Source organism: Aythya fuligula, chromosome W (assembly GCF_009819795.1).
Source record: "Aythya fuligula isolate bAytFul2 chromosome W, bAytFul2.pri, whole genome shotgun sequence".
NCBI classification, from domain to species: domain Eukaryota; kingdom Metazoa; phylum Chordata; class Aves; order Anseriformes; family Anatidae; genus Aythya; species Aythya fuligula.
Window position 1 is genome coordinate 16,335,158 of NC_045594.1, and position 14,569 is coordinate 16,349,726.

General features: G+C 42.0%; 1 protein-coding gene across 4 annotated transcripts in view; it reads right to left on the bottom strand.

Moving 5' to 3' along the window:
* The window catches only part of LOC116501371 (chromodomain-helicase-DNA-binding protein 1-like), a 92,674-nt gene that overhangs the window by 49,866 nt on the left and 28,239 nt on the right, over positions 1-14,569 (bottom strand). For all 4 annotated transcript variants that reach the window (XM_032206882.1, XM_032206879.1, XM_032206883.1 and 1 more), the window contains exons 3-4: positions 12,306-12,510; positions 8,316-8,383 (exon numbers count right to left, since the gene is read on the bottom strand). In XM_032206882.1, coding sequence (XP_032062773.1) covers positions 8,316-8,383; positions 12,306-12,510 — 273 coding nt within the window. The remainder of the gene's footprint in view (positions 1-8,315; positions 8,384-12,305; positions 12,511-14,569) is intronic.

The following is a 14,569-nucleotide window of genomic DNA, read 5'->3' on the forward strand; positions in this document are numbered from 1 at the left end:
GATCCGCCTGTCACTCCGCAAATATAGATGGGCTCTGGTCCTTTATAGCTCGATGGCATTATAGTACATTGTGCACCAGTATCTACTAAAGCCTTATACTTCTGTGCGTCTGACGTGCCAGGCCATCGAATCCACACAGTCCAATAAACTCGATTGTCCCTTTCCTCCCCCTGGCTGGAGGCAGGGCTCCCCTAATCCTGGTCAGAATCTTCTTCATTTCTGTGTTTGAAGGACTGTCTGCTGGAAGTTGGAGCAGCAAACTTTTCAGAAAATCCCTTTTTCTTGATTGTTTTCTTTTGCAACTCACGTACCCGTGCCTCTAGGGTCGCAGTAGATTTTCCATCCCATTTTCTCATGTCCTCTCCATGGTCTCGTAAGTAAAACCACAGGGTGGCACGGGGTGAGTACCCACCATATCGTCTTCCTTGTGTGGATGAACGCCTACCCCTGATAGCTGAGACACTGCTCTGTACAGGTATGGAGGAGAATAATCTCTCTTCAAGTTGGTGAACCTTTTCAGAAAGTTTCTCCACAGTGTTCTCTTTTGGTCGGTGGACACTGGTTGGTTCAGGTGGGGAGGATGATAGATTCTCTTCAAGTTGGTGAACCTTTTCAGAAAGTTTCTCCACAGCTGAGACGCAGGCCTGTAAGGAAGAGGAGAGACTTTCTTCGTACTGCCGGAGTTGTTTAGCCACTTCATCCACTGTGGGTTCCTCATCCTCTTTCCAGGCCATTATTGCCAATGAGCTGGCATATGATGATGGTGCACTCCGTACAAACTTCCGCCACATGGGTCGTGTACACCTGACTTCATCTGGATCTTTGGATGTTTGTCTGAGGTCTGGATCCTCATAAATCACTTCCCGTACGGCTAATTCCCTCAGGTACTGGATTCCCTTCTCCATAGTGGTCCACTTGCCTGGTAGACATAAAAGTTCTTCCTTGAAGGGATACCTTTCCCTCACAGCTGAGAGGAGACGCCTCCAGAGGCTGTGAGATTGTGCTCCATCTGCAATTGCTTTGTCAATGCCTGCGTCTCTAGCAAGGGATCCCAGTCGCTTGGCTTCCCTGCCGTCTAATTCCACACAATTAGCTCCAGTGTCCCAGCATCGGAGCAGCCAGGTGACAAGCTGCTCACCTATACAGCGACCAAAATCTTTTCGCACATCTCGTAACTCACGCTCGTTTAGGCTTCGGGTAGTTACTGTTGATTTTTCGGCATCCTCATCTTCCTCCTCCTGAACCCTTGATGGCCCAGCGTCGTCGTCGTCTCCGTCGTCTCTATACCTAGATTTGGCAGAAGACTCTCTGCGTTCTAAACGACCTGAATCTCTATACCATTTTTTCACCTTCTCTACAGGGGCAGCTTGCACTGCTACTGCTCGTTTCTCTGACCTTGTTACAGGGTCTGCCACAGAGGTTGGAATACCCTCTGCAGGGTCAACTTGCACTGCTACAGCTCGTTTCTCTGACCCCGTTACAGGGTCTGCCACAGGGGTTGGAATACCCTCTGCAGGGTCAACTTGCACTGCTACAGCTCTTTTCTCTGACCCAGCCACATGAGCTGGAGCGGCTGCGGGAGCTGGAGCAGCTGCAGGAACCGGAGCTGGAGTGGCTGCAGGAACTGGAGTTGGAGCAGTTGCAGGAGCTGGGACTGGAGCGGCTGCAGGAGCTGGGACTGGAGCGGCTGCAGGAGCTGGGACTGGAGCGGCTGCAGGAGCTGGAACTGGAGTGGCTGCAGGAGCTGGGACTGGAGCGGCTGCAGGAGCTGGGATTGGAGCATCTGCAGAAGCTGGAACTGGAGCAGCTGCAGGAGCTGGAACTGGAGTGGCTGCAGGAGCTGGGATTGGAGCATCTGCAGAAGCTGGGACTGGAGCGGCTGCAGAGTCCACCGTAGGGGTCACAGTGGCCGTTGGATCTGTCACAGGGCTTGGAGTGGCCGCAGGGTCTGTCACTAAGTTGATAGCAGTATCAATGGCAGCTCGATAGGCATGAGCCAGGCCCCAGCATGTTACAATGATTTGTGTTACTTTGGAACTGCCAGAATCATGACACCTTTTTCTCAAGCATTCTGCCAGTTTTTGAGGATTTTGCAGTTGTTCAGGGGTGAATTTCCAAAACACTGGGGGTGCCAACTGCTCCAGATGCCTGCCCATATCCTCCCATACTCCCTGCCACCCACAACTATACTGCCTCCGGGCAGATCTCCGGATGAGCTTCCTAAGTAGTTGTTTAACTTTAAGCAGAACCTGAAGCGCATTCAGGAGGCAGAACAACAAGACTATGCTGGTCTGAGTATCCCAAGGATATTCAATATCTTGGAGAGCTATTGTAGCAAGCTCGGAGGGTAAGAGGGTGGTGAAGGAGGAAGGCATAGTGATCCAGGAGGATACAGGGGTGGTGAAGGAGAAAGGGAGAGTAATCAAGTAAGAGAAAATATCTTCCCCTTTCCCCTCCACAGATTGACTCCCTAATGGAAAAAAACAATAGGTATAATTGCTAATAGTTTCCAAGATACAGTTTCCAAAATACAGAGTCGACGATGTTACTGAGTACAAATACCAAGTTAGAGTCATGACCAGATATCTCATCGTCTCATAAGCCATTGCTACAACACTCAGTACCATAATGATCTGAAACCAGGGCCCAGAGAGGATAAACAACATGACAGAGAGCAAATACGGAAAATAATGTACTATAATACTCAATTTGGAAAACAGGCGCAGCAGAGTTGAGATTAAAGCAATCAGCATTATGACAAGTAACTATTAAGCAGGTCTAATACTTACACCAATTTTAGTTTAACACACTGTGGTCAGATCTGCCGTTATCTCAACCTTTCGAGCCCCACGTTGGGCGCCAAAAAGACTGTCATGGTTTAACCCGGCTGGCAGCTAAACACCACGCAGCCGTTCGCTCACCCTCCCCCCTCCCTCTCTGGGACGGGGGAGAGAAATGGAAAGTGAAGCCCGTGAGTTGAGATAAAGACAGTTTAATAAGACAGGAAAATAATAATAACAAAATAATAATAACAATAATAACAATAATGTTACAATGGTGATAATAGGAAAGTAATAATAATATGTACAAACAAGTGATGCACAATGCAATTGCTCACCACCCGCTGACCGATGCCCAGCTTAACCCCGAGCAGTCCGGCCCCCTCCCCCGGCTAGCCACCCCTATATATTGTTTAGCATGACGTCAGATGGTATGGAATACCCCTTTGGCTAGTTTGGGTCACCTGTCCTGGGTCTGTCCCCTCCCAGCTCTTACTGCACCCCCAGCCTGCCTGTTGGCAGGACAGAGCAAAAGGCTGAGATGTCCTTGGCTTGGTATAAGCACTGCTCTGCAACAATTAAAACATCGGGGTGTTATCAGCACTCTTCTCATCCTAAGCCAAAACACAGCATTCCACCAGCTACTAGGAAGAAAATTAATTCTGTTCTAACTGAAACCAGGACAGTTACCCATCTAGTTGACCAAAGGAAGCCATTAGATGTAATCTTTTTGGATTTCAGAAAAACTTTCAATACTGTTTCTCACAGTATCCTTCTGGACAAAATGTCCAACATACAGCTAGATAAATACATATTACGATGGGTGAACAATTGGCTGACGGGTCAGGCTCAAAGGTTTATAGTAAATGGGATTATATCAGGCTGGTGTCCAGTCACTAGTGGGGTTCCACAGGACTCCATTTTAGGGACAGTTCTCTTCAATGTTTTTATAAATGACCTGGACGCAGGACTCAAATGTATACTAAATAAGTTTGCGGATGATACTAAATCAGGAGAGGCTGTTGACTCCCTTGAGGGTAGAGAGGCCTTGTATAGAGATCTTGACAAATTAGAGGGCTGAGAAATTTCGTATGAAATTCAACAAGAGCAACCTGGGACAATTCAACTTGCACCTGGGACAGGGCAACCCTTGATATATGCACAAATTGCAGGATGAGAGGCAGGAGAGCAGCCCCACAGAAAGAGATCCAGAGGTTCTGGTTGATAGCAAGTTGAATATGAGTCAGCAGTGTGCCCTGGCAACCAAAAGGGCCAATCATATCCTGGGGTGCATCAAGCATGGCAGAGCTAGCCATTTGGAGGAAGTGTTTGTCCCGTTCTACTCTGTACTGATATGGCCTTACCTTGAGTACCATGTGCAGTTTTGGGCACCACAATAAAAGAAAGATATGAAACTATTAGAGAGTGTCCAAAGAGGGGCTACAAAGATGGTGAAGGCTCTAGAGGACAGGACGTATGAGGAGCAGCTGAGGTCACTTGGTTTGTTCAGCCTAGGGAAGAGGAGACTGAGGGGTGACCTCATCACAGTCTACAGCCTCCTCACAAGGCAGAGCAGAGGGAGGCACTAATCTGTTCTCTCTGGTGAACACTGGGAGCATAAAGCTGCATCAGGGACATTCAGATTGGATATTAGGAAATGGTTCTTCACTAAGAGGGTGGCTGGGCACTGGAATGGGTGCCCCAAAGAAGTAGTCATGGCACCAAGCCTGCTAGAGGTCAAGAAGCATTTGGACAACACTGTCAGACGTGTGGTTTGATTTCTGGGTAGTCTTGTGTGGAGCCAGGAGTTGGACTCGATGATCCTTGCGGGTCCCTTCCAACTCGGGCTGTTCTATGACTCCAAGTTTACAAAGGCAAATGTAATATTAATAGCTTGGGGAAGGGAGAGCCTGGCATGCATTCTTGAAAGGTTGCTAAATCTTTATGCTACCATCTATTATCACGTTAAGGGGTCTTTGACCAAGATGCTGTATGGGGTTTACGTGGCAAGGGTTTGGTAGCAGGGGGGCTGCAGGGGTGGCCTCTGTGAGAAGAATCCAGAAGCTGCCCCATGTTAGGTAAGAGACAATTTCAGCCACCTGAAAAAGGGACCTGCTGCTGGCCAGAGCTGAGCCAATGAGCAACATTGGTTGTGCTTCTGTGAGAGCATAATTTTAAAAGGGAAAACAAACAAACAAAACCCCTGCTGTGCAACAGCAGCTGGGAGAGAGGTGTAAGAAACAACCCTGCAGACACCAAGGTCAGTGAAGAAGAAGGGGGAGGAGGTGCTCCAGGCGCCAGAGCAGAGGTTCCCCTGCAGCCTGTGGTGACGACCATGGTGGAGCAGGCTGTCCCTCTGCAGCCCATGGTGTACCATGGTGGAACAGATTTCCACTCTGCAGCCTGTGGAGGAGCCCACATTGGAGCAGGTGTATCTGGCCTGAAGGAGGCTGCAGCCCATGGAAAGCCTATGCAGGAGCAGAGTCCAGGCCAGAGCTACCGCCCATGGGGGACCCAGGTTGGAGCAGTTTGCTCCTGAGAGATGGACCCCATGGTATGGACCCATACTGGAGCAGCTCTTGAAGAGCTGCTGCCTGTGGGAAGCCCAAATAGGATTAGTTCGGGAAGTACTGCATTCCATGGAAGGGACCCCACGTTGGAGACACAGGAAGAGAGCGACTGTGAAAGTGAGGCAGAGATGAAGCATTATGGACTGACTGCAACCCCCATTCCCTGTTCCCCTGTGCGGCTCAGGGGGAGGACATAGAACAAGGTGGATGGGGAGGTGGAAAGGTGTTTTCATTTTGCTTTTAGTTTCTCAGTGTTCTAGTCTGCTAGTGATAGACAATAAATTATATTAATCTCCCTATGATGAGTCTGTTTTGCCCGTAACAATAATTGGCAAGCAACCTCCCTGTCCTTATCTCAACCCTTGAGCCATTTCCATCATACTTTCCCTTTGAGAAGAGGGAGAGAACGGTTGTGGGGGAGTTCAGCTGCCCAGCGGGGTAAAACCACCACATATGCTCATGTCCTTCAAGAAGTAGAATATTACTCAAAGGCTTCTTCATTAAATTTACGATTATAAACCTAAGATTCAGTACTTCAACCCTTCTTTCACTTGAATATGCACTGGTCCTAGAAATTACAGTTTTATTGTGGTCGATACATATGTGTATCTTGGAAATGCTATGAAAACATCCATCTCCATGAAATATTTTTTCCGTAAGCAGTAAATTAAGAAACATGCAAACAACATCCCTCCAAAGCAAAACGAAAAAAAACAAGAACCAAAACAAACAACCCCCCCCCAACCTCATGCAACTCCACAATCTGTATTTTTTGGAGAATCTCCGTATTTTACTGGATGCAGGGGAAAACATGACTACAAATGATAAGGAAAAGGCTGAGGTTCTTTACATCTGTCTTTACTAGTCTGAACACTTATCCCCAGGGTACTCAGCCTCCTGACCTGGAAGTCTGGGACAGGGAGCAGAAGAAACCTCCCACAACCCAGGTGGAAACAGTTAGAGTCCTGCTGCTCCACCTGGACTGTCACAAGTCCATGGGGCCAGATGGGATCCACCTAAGGGTGCTGAGGGAGCTGGTGGATGTGATTGCTGGGCCGCGCTCCATCATCTATCAGGAGTCATGGTCATCTGGAGAGGTCCCAGATGACTGGAGACTTACTATTGTGACACCCATCTATAAGAATGGTCCATAAGGAGGACCCAGGGAACTACAGGCCTGTCAGCCTGACCTCGGTGCCAGGAAAGGTGATGGAGCAGGTCATCTTGAGTGCAATCACACAGCATCTGCGGGACAATGGGGGAATCAGGCCCAGTCAGCATGGGATCGTGAAAAGCAAGTCCTGCTTGACCAACCTCATCTCCTTCTATGAGTGGGTGACCAGCCTAGTGGATGAGGGAAAGGCTGCTGACATGAAACAATGAGAAGAACTCATTGAGAGCAGCCCTACAGAGAAGGACTTGGGGGTTCTGGTGGACAAAATCTTGACATGAGCCAGCAGCGCACGCTTGCAGCCCTGAAGGCCAACTACATCCTGGGCTGCATCAGCAGAGGGGCGGCCAGAAGGTCGAGGGAGGTGATTTTCCCCCTCTATTCTGCCCTTCTGAGGCCTCAAAACAAAAACAAAAGGTCCTGGAACACAAGTCCTAAGAGGAGTGGCTGAGGGAACTGGGGTTGTTTAGTCTGGAGAAGAGGAGGCTCAGAGGAGACCTTATTGCTCTCTACAACTACCTGAAAGGAAGTTGTGGGGAGCTGGGGGTCAGCCTCTTCTCCCAGATAACCAGCAATTGGACTAGAGGGAATGGCCTCAAGTTGTGCCAGGGGAGGTGGACATTTCCTATCAGGAAGAATAGTTAGGTATTAGAATGGGTTGCCCTTTCCTATCAGGAAGAATAGTTAGGTATTAGAATGGGTTGCCCAGGGAGGTGGTGGAGTCACCATCCCTGGGGGTGTTTAAGGAAAGGTTGGACGTGGTGCTTAGAGACATGGTTTAGCGGGTGATATTGGTGGTAAGGGGATGGTTGGGACCAGATGATCTTGGAGGTCTTTTCCAACCTTAATGATTCTATGATATGGACAATATATAAAACACCATACTCTATGGTTTGATCCTGTACTAAGTTAAATAGATAAATCTGATCTGCATGTCATAAAACAGCTGCAAACATACTTGTTCAAAACAGTCTGAAATGAAAATTGAAGCACTGGACATATGAGATTATTTGGTTACTAGTTTCTAAACTTAATATATATTTCCTATAACAAAGTATGTTTTTAGGTGTTGTCCTGGTTTCAGTTAGAACAGAATTAATTTTCAGAATTAATTTGTGTAATCACATTCTTAAATAACAGTGGACTATAAAAACTAATTCATCACTATAGAAGTACCATCTTGCATAGCAAGCTTTTTTTTATTTTTTTTTTTTTAACTATCATTTCTTGAAGAATTCATATTGACAACCCTGAATATTGAGATGATTCATTAACTGGAGAAGAAGAGAGAATGATTCAATTTCTATATACTGTTCATTAACAGACACACCCACCCTTCCAAGGTCATTATGTTTATTCTCCTCTCATTGTGGCAATGAGAAGGTATGATCTTTGTCATAAACTGTTTGATTTACAGCTTAAAACCATCTCAATTTCAATTAAAGTGTCTTGGGTAGTCAATAAAGCTAATTACTGTCAAACCTATAATAATTTTTGGAACTTTTAAAAGGCTTCAGCTCAAAAATATGCCACAAATATGACTGTTTTAAAAATAAAAATTGCTGGTGAATATTCTTCAACAAAACTTTAGGTAATGCAGTCTCTTTTGCTCAGAAATGAATAATGATATATATATGTTCCTTTGAGAGTATTTATTTTAAAATATTCTAAAACATCACTCAAAATCAAGAAGCACAAGATTATTTATTTCAAGTGCAGAGAAGTGAAGTCTGGATAATTACAAGCATATGTTGCCATAACAAAAAATGATGATATTTATGAAAAATAACTTACTCTCTATGTCTTTTCTTTTTGGTTTCACTGGATGAGTCACCTGCAGAATCTTCACTGCTTGATAAATCCTGCAGATGAAGTAAAAAAACATATATGATTCATTATCACAAAAAGAATGAAGTGTTTTTACTATTAAAAAGATAATTCAGCTCCTACTTTCAAACTGAAATCATATTCATGTCTTATCTTCTTCACACACACCCCCCAGTATACTCACTGATATTGAGTAAGATTGGGATTACTATTGATTCTGTATTTCTCCATCTATGAATATACTAGAACTCAAGAAGATACCACAAAAAAGTCTTAACAAATAATCAGTGTGTACATATAGTCAATGTTTAAACTGCTGGAAGTTAATAAATCAAGTTTTAAATTCTATCAAAAGCCTCAATAAAATTTCCTGCCCTTTTAGAGTTCTCTCACCTTTAAACATGACTAGGAAATTTTTCCGAATACTAGGTACGTTTCTTCTCTTTCTACTCCTAAACCAAAAAAAACTTAAAATTGTCTTTAAAATTATCTTAAAAAATCCTAAAACCAATCTAATGGGGAATAAGTTTACATCGTTTTTACAATGAAAAAGAATTTTCAGGAAGAGTACTTAGCAACAGCTCAACAGCTATAAATTAACATTTTAACTCTATATGATTAACTCCTTTGATTAGTTTTAATGATGAGCAGCTAAACTTGACCAAAACAAACAAACAACAACAAAAAAAAACACACAACATTAAACAGTAATAAGACTTGTGACCAAAGTGGAATCAAATCATAGAATCATAGAATCATAGAATATCCTGAGTTGGAAGGGACCCTTAAGGATCATCAAGTCCAACTCTTGACATCGCACAGGTCTACCCAAAAGTTCAGACCATGTGACTAAGTGCACAGTCCAATCTCTTCTTATCTTAAATGATCGATCCCACTAACTACAGTGGAACTGACTGCAACCTCAGCAAGTTTGCAGATAACACCAAGTTGAGTGGTGGTATTCATATCATAGAAAGAAGGGATGCCATCCCGAGGGACCTTGACAGGCTTGAGAAGCAGGCCCACATGAACCTCATGAAGGTCAACAAGGCCAAATGCAAGGCGCTGCACCTGGGTCAGGGTAATTCCAAACATCAACAAAGCTTGGGCTATAAATGGATTGAGAGCAGCCCTGCAGAGAAGGGCTTAGGGGTGTTGGTGGTTGAAAAATGGGATGTAAGGCAGCAGCGTGTATTTGCAGCCCAGAAAGCCAATCCTATCCTGGGCCGCATCAAAAGAAGCGTGGTTAGCAGGTTGAGGGAAGCAATTCTCCCCCTCTACTCTGCTTTTGTGAGACCTCACCTGGAGTACTGCATCCAGTTCTGGGGTCTGCAGTACAAGAAAGAGGTGGACCTGTTAGAGTAAGTCCAGAGGAGGGCCACAAAAATGATCAGACAGCTAGAACACCTCTCCTATGAAGACAGGCTGAGGGAGTTGTGGTTATTCAGCATGAAGAAAAGGCTCTGGGGAGACCTTATTGCAGCCTTTCAATAATTAAAGGGAGGTTATAAGAAAGATGGAGAAATACTTTACAAGGGCATGTAGTGATGGCACATGTAGTAATGGTATTAAACTGAAAGAGATATAAGAGATAATGGAAAGATATATTAGATATAAGGAAGAAATTCTTCACTGTGAGGGTGGTGAGGCACTGGAACAGGTTGCCCAGAGAAATTGTGGATGCCCCCATCCCTGGAAGTCCTCGAGGTCAGGTTGGATGGAGCTCTGGGCAGCGTGATCTAGTGGAAGAAGGTGTCCTTGCTCGTGGCATGGGTGTTGGACTAGACAATTTTTAAGGTCCCTTCCAACCCAATCCATTCTGTGGATCTATGATTCAATGCTTACTTTTTTTTTTTTTAAATAATAAAGGAAATATGAAAATCTGCTTTATATGTAATTCTAACTCACAGTCACTAATGTCCTTGAAATATGTTCATACTACACAAAGTCAGTATCTGTTTAGCCTATGCTTTAGGTTTTAAAAATTGCTAAAATTAAGGTATGGGTCTTAAAATACAATAATTATTTTATGACTGTTACAGAAGTTGTAAAAATCTAGTTTACTACTCTATACAGACTTGTGGGATTTTAATTTTTTTTTTGAAAACTGCAGGAACTATCTTTATATAGAAACAATGATGAGAAAGTCTTTTAGTATTTTAGCTGTCTTTACTGAACTTAGAATGCAGAAATACAATGAAATTTAGTACTACGTGACTTGAAAGTTTTGTCCATACATCACAGTATATCTAGCTAAAAATACTAATCTAGACTGCTCTAATTTTGGCACAACTTACCCGAAAACATGCATATAAGGAAACAGGAAAAAAAATCTTTGCATGTCACTTATTTGAACATTACTTTTATAGACTAAATACAGACTTTTTATACACACACAAGAGAACTTGGCTCTACATAATTTCATTCTAACATATGGGGCAATGAGACATGGATGTTTAGACTTTAATAGACGAATTTATATGTTATTCACCTCTTCTGAACCACTGCCTGATGAGGCTATCATTTGCTGTTGTTTCTTGATCATTATTGATCCCTGCACAGCAAGTATATTTTGGACTGGACTTCCAAAACTGAATTGGAATTCAGATACAAAAGTCACTTAAACATGTTGAAACTTTACAGTTTACCACATATTTACTTTTCTTAACATGAGCAGCATCGCTGTTAAAGTCACAGAATAGTTGAGGTTGAAAGGGATCCTCTGGAGGTCATCTGGTCCAAGCCCCCTGCTCAAGCAGGGACACCTAGAGCAGGTTGCCCAGGACCATGTCCAGGCAGCTTTTGAAGATCTCCAAGTAGGGAGACTCCACAGCCTCTCTGGGCAACCTGTTCCACTGCTCCATCACCCACACAGTAAAAAAAGAAAAAAAAAAGTGTTTTGTGATGTTGAGACAGATCCTCCTGTGTTTCCATTTGTGCTCATTGCTTCTTGTCCTGTTACTGAGCACCACTGAAAACAGCCTGGCTCTGTCCTCTTTGCATCCTCCCTTTGGGTATTGATAATATTCTCCCTGAGCCGCCTTTTCTCCAGGCTAAACAGTCTCAGCTCTCTCAGCCCTTCCTCACAGGAGAGATACCCCAGTCCCTTAAAGAAGTATCTCAGTGTTATTAATTAAAAAAAAAATACTCCCTATAAAAATACTGCATGTATTAATAATATTGGATAGCATTTTAAAGTAGCGAGACTTCTGCAGAAAATAATGTTACATGAGAATTGCTGGCACACTTTTAACAGTAAATATAACAGTAGCTGTGCAGGCCTCTATAATTAAGATAAAATGTTTGTAAAGTAAACTTTTAAACTGATCCAGATAAGTCTTTTCAGGCTGCTTAGTTGATATATGTTAGCTTCATATGGGAATACTGAAGTACATGAACAAAAAAATAAAAGAGAATCCTTAACAGTCTTTGAGTCTTACAGTAGTGAATATTTTATTAGTTTTCATAGATATGGTCTATCATTCAAATTAAGTTCATATGTCACAGAGAAACAGAGGAGAGTTTGGGTAATTTTCAACCACTGGATTTAAGAGATTTCTAAATAACAGTTTATTTCTAATTTTAGCAAACTTTTCCCCATACAGAAAACAAAACGTATGTAAGCCTGAAATTGTTGTACAATGACTTATTGATATGAAGAAACTAAGCACTAGAGAAACAACTTAAATAAAATTTTAGAAATAATGTCACTTTGTCTTGAAAAATATACAATAAGTTAATAGGTGCTTCTGCATGACAAAAATAGCTAACTAAATATGAACAAACATGAGAATTTAAGAGCTCAGTGATTATGAGAGCTAAGCATGCATATTCACTAACCCAATTCTGTTAAAATTCTAATTAAAAATGCTTTGTTTATTCGTTTAAATAAAGGCTGCTCTTGAAGCTACTCTGTACAGTGCTTTTTCCCCAGAAAGGGTTCATGTCTTATTTTACCTCAGATCCATCAATTTTTGGTGGTTTAGCTTGAACCTGTTTCTTCTCTCCAGATGTGTCAGATTCTGATTCTGACTGACTGCTGGACTCTGAACCAGACTCAGAATCACTGCTACCTGACTGACTGCTACTTCCATCACTACTGCTTCCAGAGCTTGAACCAGATCCAGAAGCCGATGTTGACCCAGAATCATCATCTGACTGGCTGCAATCAGAAGATAGCAGGATATTATACAATGGCTAAGAAAACAGGATTTAAAAAGTCACATTAAAAAGACTTTAGCTTCACCTATAAATCAATTGTTAAATTAGCCCCCGCACGTGGATAGCATACAAATGAATGTACTGGAGTAAGGCAGGAGTGAAAATTCAAAGTTTAATTAGATACTTTTCAGCAAACAAAAAAAAGCAGGAAACAGAAAATGAACTCAGAGGAGTCAAGCAAGGGTATTTCTCACCCACCCAAACCCTTACTTAGCTTTATCAAACCTCACATGTTTTTGCATATATTTGTATACATATATATATACACATGCACACATATACATACACACACATACACGATTGTTTTAAAAATCTTTTTAGATCAGCAATCGTCACCTCTGTCATCCCTTCCATATTTTTTTTGAGCACACATTCCTTTAAGGAAAATATAATCTCAGTTTTGTTTCCCTAGTTTGACTTTTTTCATGAAAAAGTAGGGAAAAAAAAATCTTTGAGGAAGTACTAGAAACCCACATTTCATGTGATTTGGACCAACTATATACAAAATACTACTAAACATTTTAAACATCAATGTATTTATAAAAGTAACTGGAAAACAAGAAATGTATTGTCACACATAATATAAATCCACACAGACCATCTTATTCTGTTAAAAAAACAGCAGTAAAATTCCCCACACAGACAAATTCTGAATGATTTGTGCCAAGACACTTAGCATATTGAGTCACTAGATTATTCCACCTGTACATTCATTTTATATTAGATTTTAAATATTTTTCTTTTAAAATACGTTAAGTTAAACATTTATTTCATGACTATTCAAAAACAGAAACATTTGGTTTTCTAAAATAATTTCACAAAGGAACTGAGTTGAAACTTTAATCAAATTCCTCATTAGGTTAAATACTACCCTATATCAAATATACGAGAGAAAACATTGGAATCACTCCACCACACAGCAAAATAATTTCAAATTATGTATAGTTCAGATGCAAGTATTTAAAAAGGAAACAAACAAACAAACAATAAAGATAACAAAAAATCCCAAACAATAAAAACCCTAAAGCTGATATCAAAGTCTAAGACTATCACTGTTAGCACATTTCATCTGGCTGGCAGACAATGGGAACTGATCATCTTCTGCACTAGAACACACTTGACTGACATTTAAAGTCACAAAACAAAACCACTACTCTCCCTGTTGTTGCTAACACAAATTAAACTGAATTTATTGAGGAAAAATAAATTCACAAACTGATTCCTGTAGACAGTACCTCAATAAATAATCTGCATCTGCTGACTTTGAAAAAAAGAGAAAGAAACAAACCATGGTGAAGCTTCCTTATTTGGAAGTACGGGATATGGAGAAATACAACTGCTGGGTTTACTCATACTTACTGAGGAGAAAACTGGGAAATAACAAAATTGCTTCCTCCAAACTTCCCATTCCTGTCATCAAGGGCCTGCTTCAGGCAGGATGCTGTAACACTAACAGATTAACTTGGTTTTGCAAAATAAAGCAAGGTACTCACTGTAGAATATAACTGTTCAAACTATTTACCAGAAATTAAGGGCAGCATCCATCATGATTTACCATAAACTTTTTAATATAATAGTATTCTTGTACACAACTGTTACCTTACCTTTAATGATGGGTAACTTAGTAACTTAGATGGGTAAATGTCACGTAGACTGCAGAAGACAGCACTAACTACAAATGAAGAAAATTCAGCAAGGAGAAACAGCGAGACACAAGTAAATACCTGCCAAATAAGTCCTTGTGAGAAAATGCCACCAAAAACTCTTAAAACCTACATAACCTTGCAGAAAAGGAAGGGAATCAAATACCTTCATGCAGGAGGACAAGGCTCGTCCAAAGTTGCCATGCTCATGGCAATAACATGGATTACCAAATCTAATAAAGGCACAAACACTGAGCCACAAGTATGGTGATGATTAGGTTAGCCTTCCACAGAAAGGTAAAATATTTCACATGCACTAATATAACACTACCCATAGGTTCAAGTAAATATAGGGCC